A 21,847-nucleotide genomic window follows, 5' to 3' on the forward strand; every position below is an offset into this window, starting at 1 on the left:
TAATATGTATCTAAAAAAGAACACATAATGTAGAAAATCCAAATAAGTCATACATGCACGCGTTTTCATATTACATTACCTATAGTTCGAAAGCGTATGGCACGAGCGCGTTATTTCCACAGGACGATGCGCATCTCTCCATCATGTGTTGGTGCAACATAAGGCCCGAATGATGGCAATAAAAAGAAAGCGCTCAATGGCTTGCTGCAGTTGGTCCCTTGCTCAACTCCCATGAGATACAAAAAATAGTAGAGGGCCCATCTGGCTCCTCACCAGCTTTGTCAAGTCTCGCATACGCTAAAATGCTAATGACCTACATAGCTCATGCAAAATGCAGCAGAGGTAAGAAAGAAGGGGGGAAACGGTTGGACTAAACCAGAGACACCGCCGCCTCGCGTGGGGGGTCGGGCGGGGTATATGTTAGAAGGTGGGGGCAGTTGAATGCACCTGCATCAGGAGGGGGTAAACTAAATATTGGGGAAAAAGTGGAGGGGACCATTTGTCAAAGCCCAACCTTGCGCCATGCACAGAAAGAGAAACGGTGTCCCCGCAAATAGGATTTTAATTAGGCGATGGGTTCGAGCATCCTGACGTCCATTCACTCTGAAAATCAAAGAAGCTATTAATGTAGCCTGATTCAGTGGCACCTCAATCAATGCATTAACAGTCAGCACTTATAAGAGCTATTGAGAGAGAAAGGAAACATGCTTAATTTTGTAAAAAAAAACGCAGTTGGTTGAGATTAACAATTTGTCAAATCATTAACAATCACATCGATTTAATCAAAACTTACACAAACACATCTTCCGAAGCGGGAATAAATAACAGGTTTATCCCCCGTCAAAATTATTGTCCATATATCCAGTATAAGGAAACGTCCAAGAGCCAGATGATGCTGAAGAGCGTCCGTCCAAAACCATCACCAGAGCGTTTGCGCACGGTGCACCTTGGATGTTGCTGCATGTAACATAAATAATTTTCCCTTACAGTGTTACAGCACAAAAGCTTCTTCACGATAAACGAAAACACAAAGCAAAATGTTTGTCTGAAGGAGATAGCCAGAGCAGGTTTCGATGCTTGTTAGCGGAGTCGGTCATCATGTGAAATGGTGTGATGCAGAGCGCGATCTGACAGAGAGGAGGAGAGCAGCCCAGTTTATCACAGATACTCAAGCTCTCCGTCCTGCTCCTCTGTTCCCTTCCCTTCAGAGAGGATTATACTCTGGTGGAAAGAGGTGGCATCTGTCGGGTCACTAAACAAGTCGCCCTTTGGAAAATATTGGGAAATATTTGCTGCAGTTTCTTTATTTCACATGCGCCTCGAATCGTCGCAACGACGCACTTGTTTCTTACTGTTTCCTATATTTTTGATGCACATTTTAATGCAGAAATTACGATTAGTAATTTTGTTCAAGTAAAAAGCAAGCCATGGTAAAACATTTACAATGTTAATAAGCATTTAAAGCTAAAAAAAGATCAGCACAAAATCACTGCTCTTAAGGAATGCATACACTCGAAAAATGCTGAGTTGTTTCTACCCATAGGTCAAATATGGACATTCTCTATGTTGGGTTTGCCCATGACCCAACCATGGATTTAAACAACACAGCATTTTTAGGCTACTGCCAATGGTAGCATCATAACGAAATACGGTCATGGGCCATGATTCCAGTTACTTTTCATGTTCATCATTCAACCAATATTTCGTAAACACGGTAATGAACATTTATAGAGCATTTAGCATTAGTTTATAAAATTGTGTCCAAAAAAAGAAGGCCGACTCCATAGCTTGTCGTCTGCGCGTTGCGTCCTTGCGTCCCATCCCCCAAGCGCGCGCATCCCTCATTGATTTATCGTCGAACACTGATTTGTTTTTAGCTTTTTTCCATTTTATTGTTACATGAAAACATCTATCTATCTATCTATCTATCTATCTATCTATCTATCTATCTATCTATCTATCTATCTATCTATCTATCTATCTATCTATCTATCTATCTATCTATCTATCTATCTATCTATCTATCTCCTTACGAAAATTAAATGGTTAGTGTAGTAAAACTATGGTTACCATAAAATAACCATGATTTTCGTAAGGGATCTATCTATCTATCTATGCATTTTGAATCTATACACTAAATCTTTATGTGGGCTTTCTGTCCCCGCGCTTGCTTTAAGGTCACCAGAGGTCTCCTGATCCTCTCTTGTGTTGCAGTTTTAAAGGACTGTCGTCTGCCGCACGCGTGTCTCAAACAAACCCATTCGACACGCAGTGCTCTCCAGATGGTAAAGCTTTTCAATCCACCCTTTATGCTTAATGCTGACGACACATGGATAAAGACACCGTCTACCAGACAACCAGCACCTTCAATGGCTCGAGAATATCATTGTGTTCAACAAAAGAGACGTCTTCTCATGAGTTTGTTTTAATGTTAAGTTTATTTCACATACTCATTACGCACCGTTAACAAAATGCATTGGGATATACGATTAGCAGCTATAATAAACAATCCAAACCTCACATTATTTATTTAAAATGATATATTAAATTGTCCAAGTTTAACTTCAACACTTGGTGTGATTTTCATAAACTAATGTTCTATAAAACCATATATACCACTACATTTGTTTTATAAAAACAGTGTATTATCAATTACAGGAAATTGTTACCAATACACTGATACAAGCATGCATGAAGAGGAAAAAAATTACAAAAGTGCATGGTTTTGCATTTTTATTAAAACCATCGTACATTTTTTTGCAGATGTTTTTATCCAAATAAAATTTCAAAACTTCAAACACGATGTACCTGTATGTAATATTTTTATTTCTGTTATGAAAATGTATTATTTTATATGATATTTTATGAGTCATCTCACGAATTCTTCTACACAACTCTTCGCAGTATTTTTTTTAGGGTGTTTAGGTTAATAAGATCAGTCTTTATAAACATTCTTATTCATTTACAAAAAGCAGTTGTTAAGTAATTCGGCGCGCGCTTGTGTAACCTTTCATACAGTAGTTATACAAGTGCAGCGCGTGTCGAGTGTTTGCCCTCATGCTAGCACGCACACTGGTGCGTTTGTTTCGGCGTAATTTTATCCTAAACAGAATGGGAGATATGTCCTCCAAAATGCAAATGCCATCTCCGGAGGACGCTTTACCAGGACGAGAACAAAGCTTGAAAGTATCAGGTACCGTATTTATGAATTTACTCGACTTCTTCAGTTTGGCGTTCACGTGCTAATGTGGCTATGCACGTCATACAAACGGCAGTCAAATAAAAAACAACGAATCTTGTTTGACCGAAAGCGCCACAAAGTTATCAATTACAATAAAACATAAAGGCTGTTAACGTTACGAAAGTGCAAAACGTACGAAAAACAAAATTTGCGATAGATGCTTTGCGGAAGAAGCTGCTTGTTTACACTCACTGACTTTGCGAGGTGCGCATGCGCAGTGCAACAACACTACACAGAGACGCATCTAATCCCCCTTTTTTATTCAAGGCGTATATTTGTGTTTTAGACGACCAGACACTCTTATTTTTTATAAACTGTTCTTTCTTTACTCAATTATTAATTTTAATATTATTTTGTTTGTTTCTTACACATGTACTGGCTGCATCAACAAAACATACACCGATTTTTCTTTTCTTTCCCATCTCCAATTTATTAAGGAAAACAAGGTGAAACAAAATGTTTCTTTACTGAGTAATATGACCAACACTCATGGCATTAAATATTCAATATTGTTCTCCTCAGAGGCAGGAGTGCAGAGTAGTAAAGGGTAATAAAAGGGAGGCACACTTGCAGTGCAGCAGAACAGCTGACTCAGGCTCTTACATAAAAATGGTAATGCTGCTTGAAGTAGACTGAAGAGCTCTGATGGGAACAGCAGACCTTCCATGAATGTTAAATCAACCCGGTTAAGTGACATCATTCACAAGTGAAGAAAAAGAAAAGTTGCAGTAGTAAGTTGCTGTTTAGAAGATTATTTTGTAGACACTGGTCGTGTCTTAATCCGCTCCAGTTAGTCTTTAAGCATGTCCCATTGTTAAAATCATTCCAGTGCACAAAAGGTTCCCAGAGTGCATCATAAAAACCAGTGAGCATTGGCTGCTCATACTTAGGCTACATGAAATGTCCTTATGTATTCTGTAGTCTATCAAGTGTTTGCCTACTGGTTTGTATATTAATAATTCATAACTGTATGTTTTCTATACCCCATGCAAAAAATGAAACGATTTCCAAATAAAAACAAAATATACCACAAGGTTATAGGTTACAGAATGTTGCGTTTAATGTGCAACCTTGTAAACAAATCACAGGTCATTGTTTCATTGATGTATGTCGTAATGGTTATTGAAATAATACCTGTGCTAGTGCCCAAATTAAAGAGCACATTTTATTTAAAGCAACTTTTCAGAATTATTAAAGGCACAATAACCCTGAAACAACCTCAGCTTTAACGAATAGAAATAAAAAAAGAAAGATAGAAATATTAAAGAAATATATTAGTTTATGCCTGATTATATAATTCATATATAGTCATTATTTGTTCTGCTTTCAATCTCTTTGTAGGACTATGATTCCCAGTTATGTTACATACTGTCAACACTGTTACTCTATCTTGGAGTTTGACAGTAACAGCAGCATTGACAGATTTGGACAACAGGAAATCATGTTTTTCAGCTATACAAGACAATTTTAACAGAATATATTATATTGTTATGGCCTATAACATATTGTGTTCCATAACAATGAGTGCCAAATTATTAAAATAATAAAATGAAAAATAAACCATTTGAGAAAAAGGAATGACTCAAATGTACACTGAAAAAATTATTAATTCAATTTACTCAATTTTTTAAGGTAAGTGGTTGCAATCAATTTATTTAAGCTACATTTAAACAAAAGTGTTTTATTTTTCTAATGTTTAAATGTAGCTTAAATAAATTGATTGCAACCACTTACCCTAAAGGGATGCTTCCCTTTTTTGAAAAATGCTCATTTTCCAGCTCCCCTAGAGTTAAAGGAACAGTATGTAGGATTGTGACCAAAACTGGTACTGCAATCACAAAACTTGTGGCTAAAACTGGTACTGCAATCACACAACTGGTGGCCAATACACAACATGACAACATAAACATCAGCTGAGGGCTGCAACTTCACTTTTTAAATGACAATATTCTGGCCCGACCACTGTTGTCAGTGATATAAGTATTTGAAATGAAAATGATTTCTTAATGTCTAGTGACATATTAGGGCCTTTTCTTTAAACACTTTAGTCTTACCGTTTTTGAATCCATTCAGCTGATCTCCGGGTCTGGCGGTACCACTTTTAGCATAGCTTAGTATAATACATTGAATCTGATTAGACCATTAGCATCGCGCTCAAAAATGACCAAAGAGTTTCGACATTTCCTATTTAAAACTTGACTCTTCTGTAGTTATATTGTGTACTAAAACCGACGGAAAATTAAAAGTTACTATTTTCTAGTCCGATATGACTAGGAACTATACTCTCCTTCCGGCGTAATAACCAAGGACTTGTGCAGCAGGTGCAATGATATTACGCAGTGCCTAAAAATAGTCCCCAGCTATTGAAAGTTGCCTAGCTGGGGACTTTTTTCAGGCACTGCTTAATATCATTGCGCCTGCTCCACCAATGGAAAAATATTGAAACTCTTTTGTCATTTTTGAGCACAATGCTAATGGTCTAATCAGATTCAATGAATTATGCTAAGCTATGCTAAAAGTGGTACCGCCAGACCCGGAGATCGGCTGAATTGATTCCAAAACGGTCAAACTCAGATGTTTTACTTTAGGGGAGCTAGAAAATGAGCCTATTTTTAAAAAAGTGGAGTGTCCCTTTAAAAAAAAAAAATCTAAAATGTACACACAAATTAAAATTCTATCGTCATTTACTCACTCTCATGTTGTTACAAACCTGTATTAGTTTTTTTTGTTCTTATTACTTTTGACTTTTATTTGACTTTTATAGTATCTTTCTTCCTATACTATGGAAGTCAATGGGGCCTCTGATTTCTCAAAATATCTTCCTTTGTGTTCATCAGAACAAAGTAATTTATACCGGTTCGTAACAGCATGAGAGTGAGTAAATGATGACAGAATTTAAATTTTTTGGGTGAACTATCCCTTTAAGGGCACAATGGCATTAACTTTTTTGTGGTTCAAACCAGTACTCTTCCAGTTTTCATCTCTGGGCTATATGGTCAATATCACACAACATTATCCCATTCTCATACCCTCAGTTTTGTAGATGTTGCCTTTTCAGTCAGTTTATTTGACTTATTTAATTTTTGCAGAAATCTTCATTGCTGAAGATAAGCATGAACACCATGTCTGTATGCGTTTGATACGTCTGGTGCATCTGCAGTCTTTTTGACATGCGACTCATGCAGCGTGCCCATGCAGAGATCCACCCCTTCAGACCGCAGTGAACTGATTATCAGCACTCGCGTCTCTAGGCTTCCCCTTGGCAACGGGACTCCGCCACGGAGCTGGAAGGTTGCCAGGTAACACTCCACATCACTGACACACACGTGTCTCGCTTTGAAGCGGTAATGAACCTGGATGAAGGCTACAGACCACACAGAACAGATGGAGGAATGAGATCAGAGCTTAGGGCGGTATGATGTCTCTTTGAACAGCTTTTCAGCTCTTACTTAAAACTTTGAGGGTGCTTACGTTACATCCTTAGGGAACTATTTCAGTTCTTTCAGGTTTAATAACACTGGACTCAATCTGTAGTTGTGTACAGATAGAGTGTATGTCTGCAGTTATAATGAAAATACAACAACATATGCCCCAGTCCCAATTTTGAAGTGAAATAGTGAAGTCTTTAAGACCATTGTTTTGATGCTCTGGGTGTTCATTACACGTTAAATGTCTCAACACATGGCAACAGTATTGAATAGAGGTGCATACAATGTTATGGCTTGTGTTCCATATAAGTGAGGGTGTTGTTTGGGAAGTGCGCCCCTGGGCCAATCCCGCTTTGGCACAGCATCGCTGCCATGTCCCCAAAAATGGCAGTACTTGCACAGGAGGTACTGTTTTGGCACACAATGAATAGATGTGGTGCTGAAAAGAAGAATAGCAGTTGGATTTTCCCTCTTAAGACAGTAAGTGAAACTCTTGAGTGCCGATGGCTAACAAAGATGGAGCGGACCGGCGGTGGAAAGAGGGAAGCTGGAGGTATGAGTACACCGGGGAGATTGGGATGACTGGCATTCCAATGTCCTCATCTGGATAGGAAGGAGGGGGGTTCAATCTGGATGGTGGTGGCAGGAAATGGCAGAGAAGAGAAATTAATTTAAGATTCGTTTTGATCAATTTGCCTAAATTGCCTCTGTTTTGGGGAGGGGAGGCAGACACGGGCTGGAGCTCCGCCAGGGTTTCTCGGGAAAGTTGCCATGCCGAGAGTGTTGGAGCAGAGAGGGAGAGAAACGGCAGAAAAAAATCCAAGGCAAGACTTGGCAGGGTTCTATCGCAGCTCCCTTTGTCTGTTTGCTCAGCAAAGGAAATCAAAAATACCCCGAGTGTAGGAGCTCAGATTTGGTGCTGAAAACAAAACCTTTAAACAAAAGTATATTAAATTTCGCAAGGAGCCGAGGGCAAAGGGGCGCGCACCACGATCATTGAGCCGTCCTCGAAAATTTTGGAAGAATCTTGATGCACCTATGGTTTTGGATGGGATTTGCGGAAGTTGTTTGCGGCAAGAGCTGACCATAACTTTTGGATCGACCAAGCATCTTGAACTCTCAAGGGTTTTTTGTCGACTTTTTTGTATTATCAAGTTCTCAAGGAGACTTACTAGTGGCTTTCAGTTTGCATGCTTGTTTGGAACTACAAAAGAAAAGTGGCACAAAAAAAGTTTCCGCCTCAAGTGCAACGATTGGACTGTTTTTACTTTCATAAGTTTTTCCTTTGCATAAGTAGAAGTCAACATCACTTGGTCCTGGGTAGGAATTGGATGCGTTGGGCAAAGAAGAGGAAGTTAGATTAAGTCTTAATTCTTTGTATCGCTAGAAGACCAAGACCAGATTGTAAGGTTGGCTGCATGCATTCAAACGTGTTTATCTTCTTGCGTTCAGGTCAGTCTTCAAGAGATATATCCAAACCATTTGCTTTTCAAATAACATTACAGTCTTTTCTAACTATTATGGAGTTTAATGTTTTACGAGCAGGGGATGGATGTTGGTCAGCCATTTTGTTTATCAAACTCAAAAGCTTGGTCAACAGCGATTGTCTGGAAAACAAAGAAGGCCTTGGATGTTGATGTCACCAAGCCTACTGTATGTAAGTTCCAACTTTTTTAAAGAAAGAACATTTTAGTTGAATTATTTAATAGAGAATGACATAGTATTCACTAAAGGGACACTCCAATTTTTTTGAAAATATGCTAATTTTCCAGCTCCTCTAGAGTTAAACATTTGATTTTTACCATTTTGGAATCCATTCAGCCGATCTCTGGTCCTGGCGGTACCACTTTTAGCATAGAGGCGCAATGATATCACCGTCACGTAGTGCCCGAAAATAGTCCCCTGCTATCGAAAGATACTAAGGGGACTATTTTCGGGTGCTGCGGAATATCATTGCGCCTCCTGCAGCCATGTTACGGCAGCAAAGTCTTTGATTGTTGCGCCAGTTTGAGAGTATAGTTCCTAGCCATATCTCCCTAGAAAATCGCAATTGAAATTTTCCATCAGTGTTAGTACACAATGTAAATACAGAAGAGTCAAGTTTTAAAGCAACACTATGTAGTTTTTTAACCTTTAAATAATGTCTTTAAAATTATTTCAGTGATAGAACAACTTTTAACTGGACAAATTGTACTGTTGCTGCAACCTGAGCAGCCTCCTAGCTGCTACAAGAACACTCTGAAAGTGGCGGTGGAGGGTAGAGCACACAGCCCCGCCCCTCCCCCTGCCTGCAGAAGAGTGTCTGATACCAGGCACTGTTGCGCTTAGCACTTTTCAACCACATGGGGTAGCTGTAAGTCATTTTTACATGGAAACTACATAATGTTGCTTTAAATAGGAAAAATATCAAAACTCTTTGGTTATTTTTTTGCGCGATGCTAACGGTCTAATCAGATTCCATGGATTGTGCTAAGCTATGCTAAAAGTGCTAGCGCCAGACCTGGAGATCAGCTGAATGGATTCCAAAACGGTAAGAATCAAATGTTTAACTCTAGGGGAGCTGTAAAATGAGCATATTTTCAAAAAAAGTGTAGTGTCCCTTTAAGTTTAGTGTTTCTTTACCACGTGAAGCAAAAAACTATTTTGCTCATTGAACATGTTGTTATGGAAGTTCTTACCAATGTTGGATTATATTAATGTCGGGTTATATCATATATGAGGTTTCTGTTGTGAAATCATTTTCTTCCGAGACAGCCTTACACAATAGACATCAGCCGCCTTCTGTATCTTAAGTTTTATTTATTATCATACCACTATATTTGGTTTCAAACAAATACAAATTTGTCTGGCTTATTTGTATTTCACAAGGATTTTGGCTGCATCGGCAGGCATCCAGGTAATAACTGTGAAAAGGGCAAAAACATAGAGACAGAGAGATTTGGATGATTCTGTGCCAAGATGAATTTGCCAGATGTGTTTCATCTACGACAGGTGTCCGTGCCTGATAGAACAGGTGCATTGTGATGTTTGCTGTTATATTTTGATAATGTTTTTTTAAAAGGACCCTAAATTAAAAAAATTCAAGGCCGAAACCTTTATAAACATTTTTAATCACCAGTATCGCTGACCTTTTAAAGATGAATGCAAATTCGATCTCTATTTGTAATTTCTGATTTGTTTCATGGAACTTTTTAGCATCTCATAACAGCTGTTTGGGCGATTGCAGAAAGCCAGTTGGAAACTCTTCAATGCTTTTCATTCACATTCAAAAATGTTGAAATTATCACCAAGATTATTCATGCGCCACCTGGATAGATAGAAATGACCAACTTGTTTGTGTTTCAAAGCATATTTGTGCCTTTTTGAGATTCAGGATAGCATATGCCTGTCACATCAATGTTTGTATAGTGATGGACACTGCAGGTGAACCCGTAAATAAGGAATAGCTAACCGTTGGATATGATAGAGCCTCACTGTTTTGTTCAAACTTCCTATAAAGTTGTCGGCTATTCTGACACAAAGAGAGGAGTCCAGCCATGCATGTGTAACCGTGGCTGTGAATTATTCAGACCTTTTATCACAGATGATAGCACACCTGATGTGTTTGTACAGATTTTCTTAGGAAGACAGTGTTTCGAAACTATAAAGTGATCTTTAAATTGTTGCAGAAAGGCAGTGATGGGTTTGCTGATGGATTGTTGTGTATGTCGAACCAATGTTAGGTTGAATTAATGGCTTGTGAATCTATCTGGCTTTTACAGAACCTGTTATTTATATTTGCAGACAGAAAACCCTAAAAATGATTTGGTTTTAGAACAGTTTTGTGATTGTATTTTGGTCCTGCGTAACTCCAATCTTAGTTTGTGTATGTATGTGTATGTGATGTTATTACGGTATGTAGTTACTTAAAAGGCCTGTAATGCACTCCTCATCTTTCCCACAATTCTCTTTGTCCTGCTGCTGTAGCACACAGGTCCTTTGTTGCTTTCTGATAAAAATCCCAGACAGATCTGATTTACAAAAAAAAATGAGGGTTGATGGTTAATTTATTGGCTTAAAAATTTAATTGTTATAGGTTTGGAGTGAAATGCGCCGTAATGTTTTACTGTTTTGTACTTCATTAGTATTGAAGGAAAGCTGCTTGAGATCATGTTTACACTAATGTACTTTCAACTGAAGTCTATTAGGCAAGATATTTCAGCAGAATACACTTTCAAATTGTTTCAAAACCACTGGATTTCATAAACGCAAAAACATTTATTAGTCATTATCAACTATTAGTTGATCTACTTTTACAACTCATGTCATGACCACATAATGAAGAAATTATTTACACATAAAATGCTGGGTTGTTTCAACCCATAGTTTGGTAACAACATCCCAGCATATGGTTATTTGTAACCAAACAGTTGGGTTTGTCCATATTTAAATGATAAAAATAAAGTTGAAATAACTTAAAGAGGACATAACATGAAAATCAAACTTTTTCCAAGTTTAAATACAATTGTGTCCCCAATGCTTCTGTCAACCTAGAAAATGTGAAAAAGAGCAACTCAGTGACTTAGTTTTGGTAAACCATTCTCTGCAAGCATGTAAAAAATTGGTCATTCATATTTGGCTCCCCTTGTGATGTCAGAAGGGGATAATACCGCCCCTTAATCTGCACTATCCAGCCACAGCACTGCCATTTAGTGCAGAGATAAGCTCATTTGCATTTTAAAGGACACACCCAAAAACGACAAATTTTTGCTCACACCTACAAAGTGGCAAATTTAACATGTTATTATAAATAATCTATATGGTATTTTTAAGTAGAACTTCACATATGTCCTCTGGGGACACCAAAGATTTATTTGACATCTTAAAAAAGTCTTGTGAAATGTCCCCTAATTTAACTTAATTTTTATAATGTATTTTTATAATTTATAATTATATAATTTATAGCAACTCCTTAGTAGTCAACAAATGTGAAATGAATGGTAAATTCAAGTGAATTAAACTTAAAAAATGTAAGTGCAACAGTGTGGACAACAGTGTAAACCTTTGCTTCATAGACATCTATAGACCGTTTCAGCAAGTGGCTGTCGCGGTCCGCACGTAACTTCCGGTAAACTCCGCTAAGAATAAATAACAACAAAGTTCTTTAAACGTAGTTTATTCATATAACAAGCAAAAAAAAAAACAACACATAGATTACCTAGGAAACCAAAACATTTGTTATTTTCGACGAGGCATTTGTTCAACAGATCAGTTTAGCAACTAGTCAGACCATTAAAAAAACGAAACCGGAAGTAAAGTTCGGATCCAGACGTGTATCACGTGCGTCCGATGAAACCGTCTATTGACACACTGTAAAAAATACTTTGCTGCCCCAAATTTTTTTTGTTAAATCAACTCAGATTTACAAGTCATGTCAACAGAGATCAGTTGTCACAACTTATAAAATATAGTTGAGAAAAGTCTACTTAATTTTAGTAACTATTTTTAGTTATAACAACTCATCTCTAGTCAAGATAAATAATAGTAAGTTGAAATGACTTGTAAATCCGAGCCGATTCAACAAAATTTTTAAGGCAGCAAAGTATTTTTTACAGGGCTTTAGTTTTTTTGTAATCTGAAAAATTTAGATGATGGTGCTTTTAATGTTAAACAGCCCTTCAAGTTACTTTCAGATTAATTATTTTATTTAAAAACTTGTACGTTCATATTTTATCAACCTAAAAATCATCATTGTTAAAGTTTTGATTGATCTCTCTCTGCAATATGGAGCATATGCTGGAATTTCTTAGAATAGCAGTATGTTTATTTGGTGATGTCATATGATGAAACTCTTAAGACGCTTTAAGAGATCCAAATATTTTTTTCTAAAAATGTTTTTATGTGCACAAGCTATATAAAAAACCTCAGTTTGTCACTTCCTTTGCTCAGAGCAAGCAACACCCCAACTGTTTGTGTGAACAAAGAACTGAAGGAATGAAAGATGTGATGCGTCCAGGGTCCTGGAGTGTGTTTCATTTCTCTGTTTTTACCTCTGGTGAGCAAAACCCCCTTTAATCTTAGCTCCAAAGCACTGCACTGCCGAGCAGGTGTAGAGCGCCAGTCGCCATGTTTGATGTTGACACATAATCGCAAGATGAAGGTTGAAGGAAGCCTTTTCACTTACAAAGAGACCTGCTCACACCTTCACCTCTGCGGCCGCATGTCCGCCCATTAACGCCTCATTAGTGATCCTGTCTTCTTTTATAGTGATAGTATAGGATCAGGAGGGTAAAGCCCTGTCTGTCGCACATGCCCCGTGTTGCAACACGAGAGCCGTCGGGCCGATTGATCACAGTAACATTGAGGCTGCTGTTTTTTGTAAGAACGAAGAATCTTAACGTATGTGAAATATGCCAGGCTTTGCATGTTATATATTAACTGGTGTTGATAAAATGTGTAAATCACACAAAGGATTATTAGGAACACCTGTTCAATTTCTCATTAATGCAATTATCTAATCAACCAATCACATGGCAGTTGCTTCAATGCATTTAGGGGTGTGGTCCTGGTCAAGACAATCTCCTGAACTCCAAACTGAATGTCAAAATGGGAAAGAAAAGTGATTTAAGCAATTTTGAGCGTGGTGTGGTTGTTGGTGCCAGACGGGCCGGTCTGAGTATTTCACAATCTGCTCAGTTACTGGGATTTTCACGCACAACCATTTCTAGGGTTTACAAAGAATGATGTGAAAAGGGAAAAACATCTAGTATGCGGCAGTCCTGTGGGTGAAAATGCCTTGTTGATACTAGAGGTCAGAGGAGAATGGGCCGACTGATTCAAGATGATAAAAGAGCAACTTCGACTCGTTACAACCGAGGTATGCAGCAAAGCATTTGTGAAGCCACAACACGCTCAACCTTGAGGCGGATGGGCTACAACAGCAGAAGACCCCACCGGGGACCACTCATCTCCACTACAAATAGGAAGAAGAGGCTACAATTTGCACTAGCTCACCAAAATTGGACATTTGAAGACTGGAAAAATGTTGCCAAGTCTGATGGGTCTCGATTTCTGTTGAGACATTCAGATGGTAGAGTCAGAATTTGGCGTAAACAGAACATGGATCCATCATGCCTTGTTACCACTGTGCAGGCTGCTAGTGGTGGTGTAATGGTGTGGGGGATGTTTTCTTGGCACACTTTAGACCCCTTAGTGCCAATTGGTCATCGTTTAAATGCCACGGCCTACCTGAGCATTGTTTCTGACCATGTCCATCCCTTTATGACCACCAGGCACCCATCCTCTGATGGCTACGTCCAGCAGGATAATGCACCATGTCACAAAGCTCGAATCATATCATATTGATTTCATATTCATGACAATGAGTTCACTGTACTAAAATGGACCCCACAGTCACCAGATCTCAACCCAATAGAGCATCTTTGGGATGTGGTGGAACGGGAGCTTTGTGCCCTGGATGTGCATCCCACAAATCTTCATCAACTGCAAGATGCTATCCTATCAATATGGGCCAACATTTCTAAAGAAACTTTTAGCACCTTGTTGAATCAATACAACGTAGAATTAAGGCAGTTTTGAAGGTGAAAAGGGGTCAAACACAGTATTAGTATGATGTCCCTAATAATCCTTTAGGTGAGTGTATGTGATTCATATTGAAGCTGTGGATGTTCGATAATCTAGAAAGCATTTTGGCAGAATGCAGTATGCATATTGTGCATATAGTTTGCACAAGATTACCAGATGGCCTAAAAAGATATACCATATTTTACATTAAACCTTCTTTTTCAGTGACACATGAACCAAAAACAACATGAACGCAACATGAACACTCTAGTATTTTAGTTAAAGCATAACCACTGTCTTTTTAATCACCATGACAAAGGACATGATTTAAGTGATGAACATTATAGACAATGATAGTCTTTTGGCAGTCCCTGTTTCGGTGGGTCACCAGATGCCGTTACCCACGGCGACCATATCAAATGAGCCGGAATGAGCTCTTTCATTCCACAACTATATATGAGATATTTTAAACACATTAGTCATGTAAATATAGCTTTGTATTTTATGTGGTTTCTTGCTCTGATTTCGCCTCTCTGTAGCATCTCCGTATCTCTGTTGCCTTCCCCCACCCTCCTTCTGATTGGTCGAATTAACTCTGCAGCCTCCTGTTGTGAATAATTACTTTTGATCCAATGCGGATCTCTCTCTCTCTCTCTCTCTCTCTCTCTCTTTCTCTCTCTCTCTCTCTCTCTCGCACACCCTCAGAAATCCTCTTTTAACCATTATTTTCTAATTTTCTCCTTAAGATTGTCTTCCTGTCACATCCACATACAGTGTGTACACTAGTGGTCTCCAAACCAGGTTGCCCGCACAAAGTATGTGAGTTTCCCGCCAAAGCACATTCTATTAATAGCCTCAATTTTATTATTCATTTATTACATATTTTTAATATTAGCATGGTTTATTTTATGTACAATGGAAATAAGTCTTTGGGCTTTATTGTGTTATCCCTGACTATTTATGTATTTTAATGTATGATTCGGAGTACTGTTTCATATTTTATATTTAAGTGGTCAAATAAAATCAATCAATCAATCAATCATGTATATTATTAACATTTTAAACAACAATAAAACATAGCAACAAGTAAAATAAAATCAACAAATAAAACTAAAAAAAGTTTTGTGTAGACTATATCAAAAAGTAGCCCTTCAGATTGTTTTATTCATTGTGGTAGCCCTTGCTCACAAAAAGTTTGGAGACCCCTGGTGTACCCAAACAGAAAACACACACATAGTGCTAAAATGTATATCTTGAATGCTGTATTACGCTTTGAATTGAAGAGAACATATACATATACAATCAAATATATTATGTCTGTTGCCGTGTTGTCAACCACTGAGAAAACCTACTGAAAAACTAAATGAGGTCAGATCGAATAACTAACTTTCACTTTTTTGTCTTTACGCGGCACAAAACGGTAATTGGTTGGATAAAGCATGAAATGGTGTATTGCATGTTTATATGCTGACTGGTGCGTAGTTGACAAGATACACAAGATTGTCATGACAACAGCAAAAACGCATCCAAATGCTCAACCAAAATGAAAACTGCAATCATTTACTCATCCTTGAGTCATTTCGTCCATTTGACTTTCTTTTGTCTGTATTCTGTCTGTTGAACACAAAGAGATGTTAGCTAGAATATCTACACCATAAATACAAATTCTCCATAAACACTATCCATATGACTTAAACACTATATATTTAGTCTATATATTTATACTAATGTATTTGTAAAGTCTTATATAAAAGTATATGTATTTTTATATATCTGTAGAAATAAAAAGGCTTTGTTTAATGGGGACGTATCATGAAAATCAGATTTTTCTATGTTTAATTGCTATAATTGGGTCCCCAGTGCTTCAATCAACCTAGAAAATTAAAAAAAAGATCAACCAAGTAACTAAGTTTTGGTAACCCATTCTCTGCAAGCATAAAAAAAATAGGTCATTTAAAATTTGGCTCCCCCTGTAATGTCAGAAGGGATAATACCACCCCTTTACCTGAACTATCCAACCACGCCACTGCCATTTAGTGCAGAGATCAACTCATTTGCATTTTTGCTCACACCTACAAAGTGGCAATTTTAACATGTTTTAATAAATTATCTATATGGTATTTTGAGCTACAACTTCAAATACGTACTATGGAGACACAAACTATTTATTTTACTTCTTAAAAAAGTATTGTGAAATGTCCCCTTTAAATCCACAATCTCTTACTCTTTGCTCTCTATCGCCATCTCTGTTTGAAACATGAAGTTGCAGATAGCTTAATGTATATTTCTTTACGTGGGTATGACCAAAAACGTTGCAAGTTGCAAACTTTTGGACATGCCACACCTAGTTTGAGTTTCATGTTTGTGTTTGGGGGACACCTACTGGCAAACAAGGGTACTGCAACACTTTAAGATTAGCGAGAGATTGCAGCTTCATGGTTTTAAAATATTGTTTAAAGGAAAACACCACTGTTTTTCAATATTTTACTATGTTCTTACCTCAAATTAGACAGATTAATACTTACCTATTCTTTTTCAATGCGTGCACTTAATCTTTGTCCAACGTGTTGTGAATGTGTTAGCATTCAGCCTAGCCCCATTCATTCCTTAGGATCCAAACAGGGATGAATATTGAAGCCACCAAACACTTACATGTTTCCCTATTTAAAGACTGTTACATGAGTAGTTACACGAGTAAGTATGGTGGCACAAAATAACACATGGCGATTTTTTTAAGCGGATGAAGATGAGGGCTGTGTTGTGTGGCGGAGGAGCGCTTGGTTTGCAGCACTTCGACCTCGGCACACAGTAACATCATCACTCCTGACCTCTCCACCTTTCGCTTAAACTTCCGTCAATATTACTGCACCCGAGGTCGATAATAATAAAATAATTGGCTCTAGTCTGGGGGGTCATTGTCCCCCCTGCCCCCCCCAAATCTCTGGTTATGGCCACACCAGGTTATTTGTATGGAAACTTGCTTGGATATTCTGCCTAATACCTTTTGTGTTTCACAGAAATTATACTTAGTTTGGACTGACATTGAAGTGAGTAAATAACAAAAATCAATAACGGTGAAACTATTTTTTTTAATAAGAAAAACAGAGGTTTTGCCTATATTTTTGTTTCTGAACCGATCTAAGCTACACCATCTCCTCACTTCTGTCTTCTGAAAATGGCAGGACACCTCTGGACAGTCTGACAGGTTGGAGAATCAGCATGTCCTACACATTCTGGCCTTTCTTGATGTCCTTAGTGGACCACATGCCTGCACCCCTCTGTTCCGCCCGGCCGACCTGTCAAAAATGTTCTAGTCACACAAGTGGGCTTCTACAGTGCGGCCACATGGAAATGACTTGGCACCTTTGCATTAATTTTTCATGGGCCTCACCTTTAGATGTTTGAATATCGGCTATTTCAAAGGCTCAGCCCTGCAGACAGACCACGTCACTCCCGCTCTGTGGCAGAGGGTTTTAAATGCAACGTGGGGCTCCCATGCTGGCAATGAAACAACATGGAAGTTGCCCACCTGGTGCATCAATGTCGAGATGCATTGTCGTTTATGAGCGCTATAAATAGCTTTCCAATCAGACTTGAGCTTTTCCCCTAGGATGGAAATTGCTTTAAATGTGCTGGCGAATAGGTACGTTACGTCAGTGGGGGAGGCTGAAGTGTCTTTGGAAATGCAAAGAACGTGTCAGCTGGGAACACTGGGAATTGAATTACAGGAAAGCATAATGCAATCCTTGATATCTACCTACTCTACCTAATGAAATCAGCAGATGAAAGCACAGCTGGACCATCTTGCAGGATATTACTGTGGGAGAAAGTGCTTAGCTGGCTGACTGAGGGTGGGTGGAGTGCACCGGCACCTTCGAGAACAGCATGTGCATGTTCTCATACCAGAAAGTCGGAGTGATTTTCAAACGTTATCGTGGCTAAATATGATAAACACGGTTCACGGCCTCTATAGACAGTTTCAGCAGTAACAACATAAACAAGCAGTGTCCGTGGGTAACACGTAACTTCCGGTAAACTCCGCTAAGAATAAATACAACAACGTACTTTAAACGTAGTTTATTTATATAACAAACAAAAAACAACAACACGTAGGTTAGCTAGGAAACCAAAACATGTGTTATTTTCAACGAGGTATTTGTTCAAGAGTTCAGTTTAGCAAATAGTCAGACCATCAAAAAACTGAAACCAAAAGTAAAAGTCGGACCAGACGTGTATCGCGTCACCACAAGTGCGTACGATTAAATTTTCTATTTGTTGAATCCTTAGTTATAGGGATGTGCTTGAGTACTCGAACAGGGCAACAACGATCAATCACAAAAACGATGATAGTGTGTTTTTTTATAATTTTTTTTGTGGTTATGGTGGCATTTGGAGGTCTGGTTAGCGTCACAAGCGCCTGTGGTAGTAAAGACTGTTTAGCTGCGCAGACAGGCATATGACATCAGTAAACAGATAAGTTCGCTCCCAAAGCGTACCTGTGCAGTGGCAACCCGGCCGAATTGCGCACCGCTGTAAAGCCAAACACACCTCATTACCATCATAAATAATCTAGTAAGTGTTTATTTTTCTGTCATAGTTTCTTCAAAATTAAGTTTTATTTAAGTATTTTTTACGCGCCCCTTTGATTTGCTCCGCCCCCAATGAATCGAGTACTAGTTTTTCAAACCTTTTGATAAATCGAAATGAAAAAACGACGTACCTGCACATCCCTACGTAGTTACATGGAATCTGGTAGCTAAGTTGTCAGAGCATTGCATTAGTAGCTTTAAGGTTGTGGGTTTGATTCCCAGGGAGCTTACATAAATAAATGCGCTGTAAGTCACTTTGGATAATAGGGTTTACCAGATGGGTAAATCCAAATGCAAATTATGGTTTGGCCTTAATAATGGTTTGGCTTCTGTAACACTTTTATTTATAGTATAGGCAGAGGTTAGACTGGGATTTTGGAGATATGGGAACTTAAAGGGACACTCCACTTTTTTGGAAAATATGCTAATGTTCCAGCTCCCCTAGAGTTAAACATTTGATTTTTACTGTTTTGGAATTCATTCAGCTGATCTCCTAGTCTGGCGTTCCACTTTTGGCATATATCTTAGCATAATCCATTGAATCTGATTAAACTATTAGCATTGCGCTCAAAAATAACCAAAGAGTTTTGCTATTTTTCCTATTTAAAACTACTTTTGTAGTTACATTGTGTACGAAGACCGACGGAAAGTAAAAAAAATCAAGGACGTTGCTGCCGTACCATTGCAGCCGGCGCAATGATATTATGCAGCATCCAAAAATAGTCCTGTTAGTATCTTTCAATAGCAGGGGACTATTTTTGCGCACTGCGTAATATCATTGCGCCTCCTGCAGCCATGGTACGACAGCAAAGTCCTTGATTATTACGCCAGTTTGAGAGTATAGTTCCTATATCGGCCTAGAAAATCGTAACTTTTAATTTTCCGTCAGTCTTAGTCCCGATGTAACTACAGAAGAGTCAAGTTTTAAATTGGAAAAATATCGAAACTCTTTGGTTATTTTAGCACGATGCTAATGGTCTAATCAGATTCAATGGATTATGCTAAGCTATGCTAAAAGTGGTACAGCCAGACCCGGAGATCAGCTGAATGGATTCCAAAACTCTAAAAATCAAATGTTTAACTCTAGGGGAGCTTTAAAATTATCATATTTTTTAAAAAAAGTGTAGGTCTAGTCTAGTCAAAAAATTTTTGTCGTGCCACTTGCTTACACTTTATAGATTACCTATACAAAATTCAACAGAATATTGATGGAAATACGTACCTATAATTTGCATCAGTTTTAGTATGATCTGCTTTGTCCTCAGTGACATTGGGGTTAGAGGTGGGATTTCGTTTGTGCTTTTTTTAGATAATCATACATTTTTCTTACAGATTCATGCGAAATCGCAACCACGTACAATGTAAATACATTTTCATGTGAGATCAGGTTGACTAAATCCACTCATTTTTCTGAACATTTTTCAACATAGACAAAAATGGCACAGACACTTCACCTTTTACATGTCATTTCATATATATTTGATCAGACATGTATGTTACTGCTTACGGTATTGGTGTAATTTCGTGGTATAATACGATAAACGTTACATTATATACCGCAGTCCTTACTGCATCGTACATTTGCTGTCTATCCTCATGCCAGAAGAGAGAGTCATATATCATACAGATAATGGAATGTGGCGTCTTAAGCCCACCGCAGTGAAGATCAACTTATGCATCTGACTTGTGCTTTTAAGACAATTATCTTTTTAGTTCCCTTTAATTGCAGGTAAAACAGCCCCACCGATCTGCCCATTCTTTGGCAGAGGAAAGCAGCAGACTTTCCCAACACAAGACATCTTTTATTCAGGGTTTTAGCTGCGCCACACAATAGCAAGTAGGAGGATGAGAGAACAAGCATTGGAGGCTTTCATCTTTAGCTTACGATAATGGCACAGTCACAAACTGAAACAATCTTCCTCTTGACTTCAAACACACATTTGTCGTGCTGTGCTAACCCCTGCGCTAGACCAATCACAAAATATTGGTTGCTTTTTACCGTTTTTTTTGTACTTATTTGAACAACTCACCTGATTTGCGTCTTTTAAACTAGATATATGTATTTTGTACTATAAAGACCTCATTAATACATTTACAAATCATAAGATAGTTTTACAAAAAATGGTCATGTTAAAACAGTCATAGAACATCTGATGCAAGCTTTTTGGCTTATTTGTGATATTTGGTAAGGTAAGCATCACTACAATTATTAATATTTAGATTTAAAGATTTGAACAGACCCCCAATTCGATGTATTAGACTCCCCATCCCCAACATTAAAATTTTGTGATAAATCTATAAATGATTGTGTAGCGTATTGTGCAGCTTCCTGAAAAAATGTATTTAGTATTTTTTTAATAATTACTTTTTTATAATTGTTATGTTTTATATTGTATAGTTACTTTAATTTTCATAATTATGACAATCATTTTTTATGAATTTTAATGTTTTTTTAAAGTAGGTCACAAAAATCCTGCAGAACTATAGGACTGTCACGATTATAAAATTTGGCTGGCGGTTAATTGTCTAATAAATTGTGTCGATTATGATGATTAATTGGCTGTTTAGGGCTTTGACGGTAATGACGATTGTCTGTTGTATTGCTTTGACATTTAATTCTCATTATTTTTTGGTTTGTTCATGAAATAGTTTTCAAACATTGTTGTGATTATTAAAAATTAAATCTTTTGCAAGGTTAACCTGGCAGTAAATATTAATAGACTATTAAAAATATTATTTAAATATTAAATAATATATTAATATTATTTAATGAATATATCTTTAAAAACTGAAAAATTCATCATGAGAAAAAAACTCAATAAAGTGTCTCGTTACTAAATGCGCTTGCAGCTCCCCCTTGTGTTTTTAGAGAGATGTGCAATCATTGCGGTGATCTGAAATCATCGTGATGAGGTCGAACAGTCGTGATGAGACGATTATTTAATCATTGTGACAGTCCTATGCAGAACCAAAATATTACAGAGCCGATAAGCAACTACCTAACAACACCCTAGCAACCACATCAC

The 21,847-nt window shown here is 37.8% G+C and overlaps 2 protein-coding genes across 5 annotated transcripts in view; both read left to right on the top strand.

Moving 5' to 3' along the window:
• Positions 1-2,790, top strand: part of ift172 (intraflagellar transport 172) — a 49,687-nt gene extending 46,897 nt beyond the window's left edge. Inside the window, exon 49 of one of the 2 annotated variants that reach the window (XM_073856276.1) lies at positions 2,178-2,790. The gene's annotated coding sequence lies outside the window, so the exon portion shown is untranslated. The remainder of the gene's footprint in view (positions 1-2,177) is intronic. The other variant, XM_073856277.1, reaches the window with a different exon arrangement.
• Positions 2,791-2,962: 172 nt separating this feature from the next.
• The window catches only part of msraa (methionine sulfoxide reductase Aa), a 93,257-nt gene continuing 74,372 nt past the window's right edge, over positions 2,963-21,847 (top strand). Inside the window, exons 1-2 of one of the 3 annotated variants that reach the window (XM_073856278.1) lie at positions 3,080-3,193; positions 12,598-12,703. In XM_073856278.1, coding sequence (XP_073712379.1) covers positions 12,643-12,703 — 61 coding nt within the window. In that variant the 5' untranslated portion in view covers positions 3,080-3,193; positions 12,598-12,642. Of the gene's footprint in view, positions 3,194-8,214; positions 8,327-12,597; positions 12,704-21,847 lie in introns of those variants that run through there. The other 2 variants (XM_055185581.2, XM_055185582.2) reach the window with 2 other exon arrangements.

The sequence above is a fragment of the Misgurnus anguillicaudatus genome, chromosome 18, assembly GCF_027580225.2.
Source record: "Misgurnus anguillicaudatus chromosome 18, ASM2758022v2, whole genome shotgun sequence".
Lineage (NCBI taxonomy): Eukaryota > Metazoa > Chordata > Actinopteri > Cypriniformes > Cobitidae > Misgurnus > Misgurnus anguillicaudatus.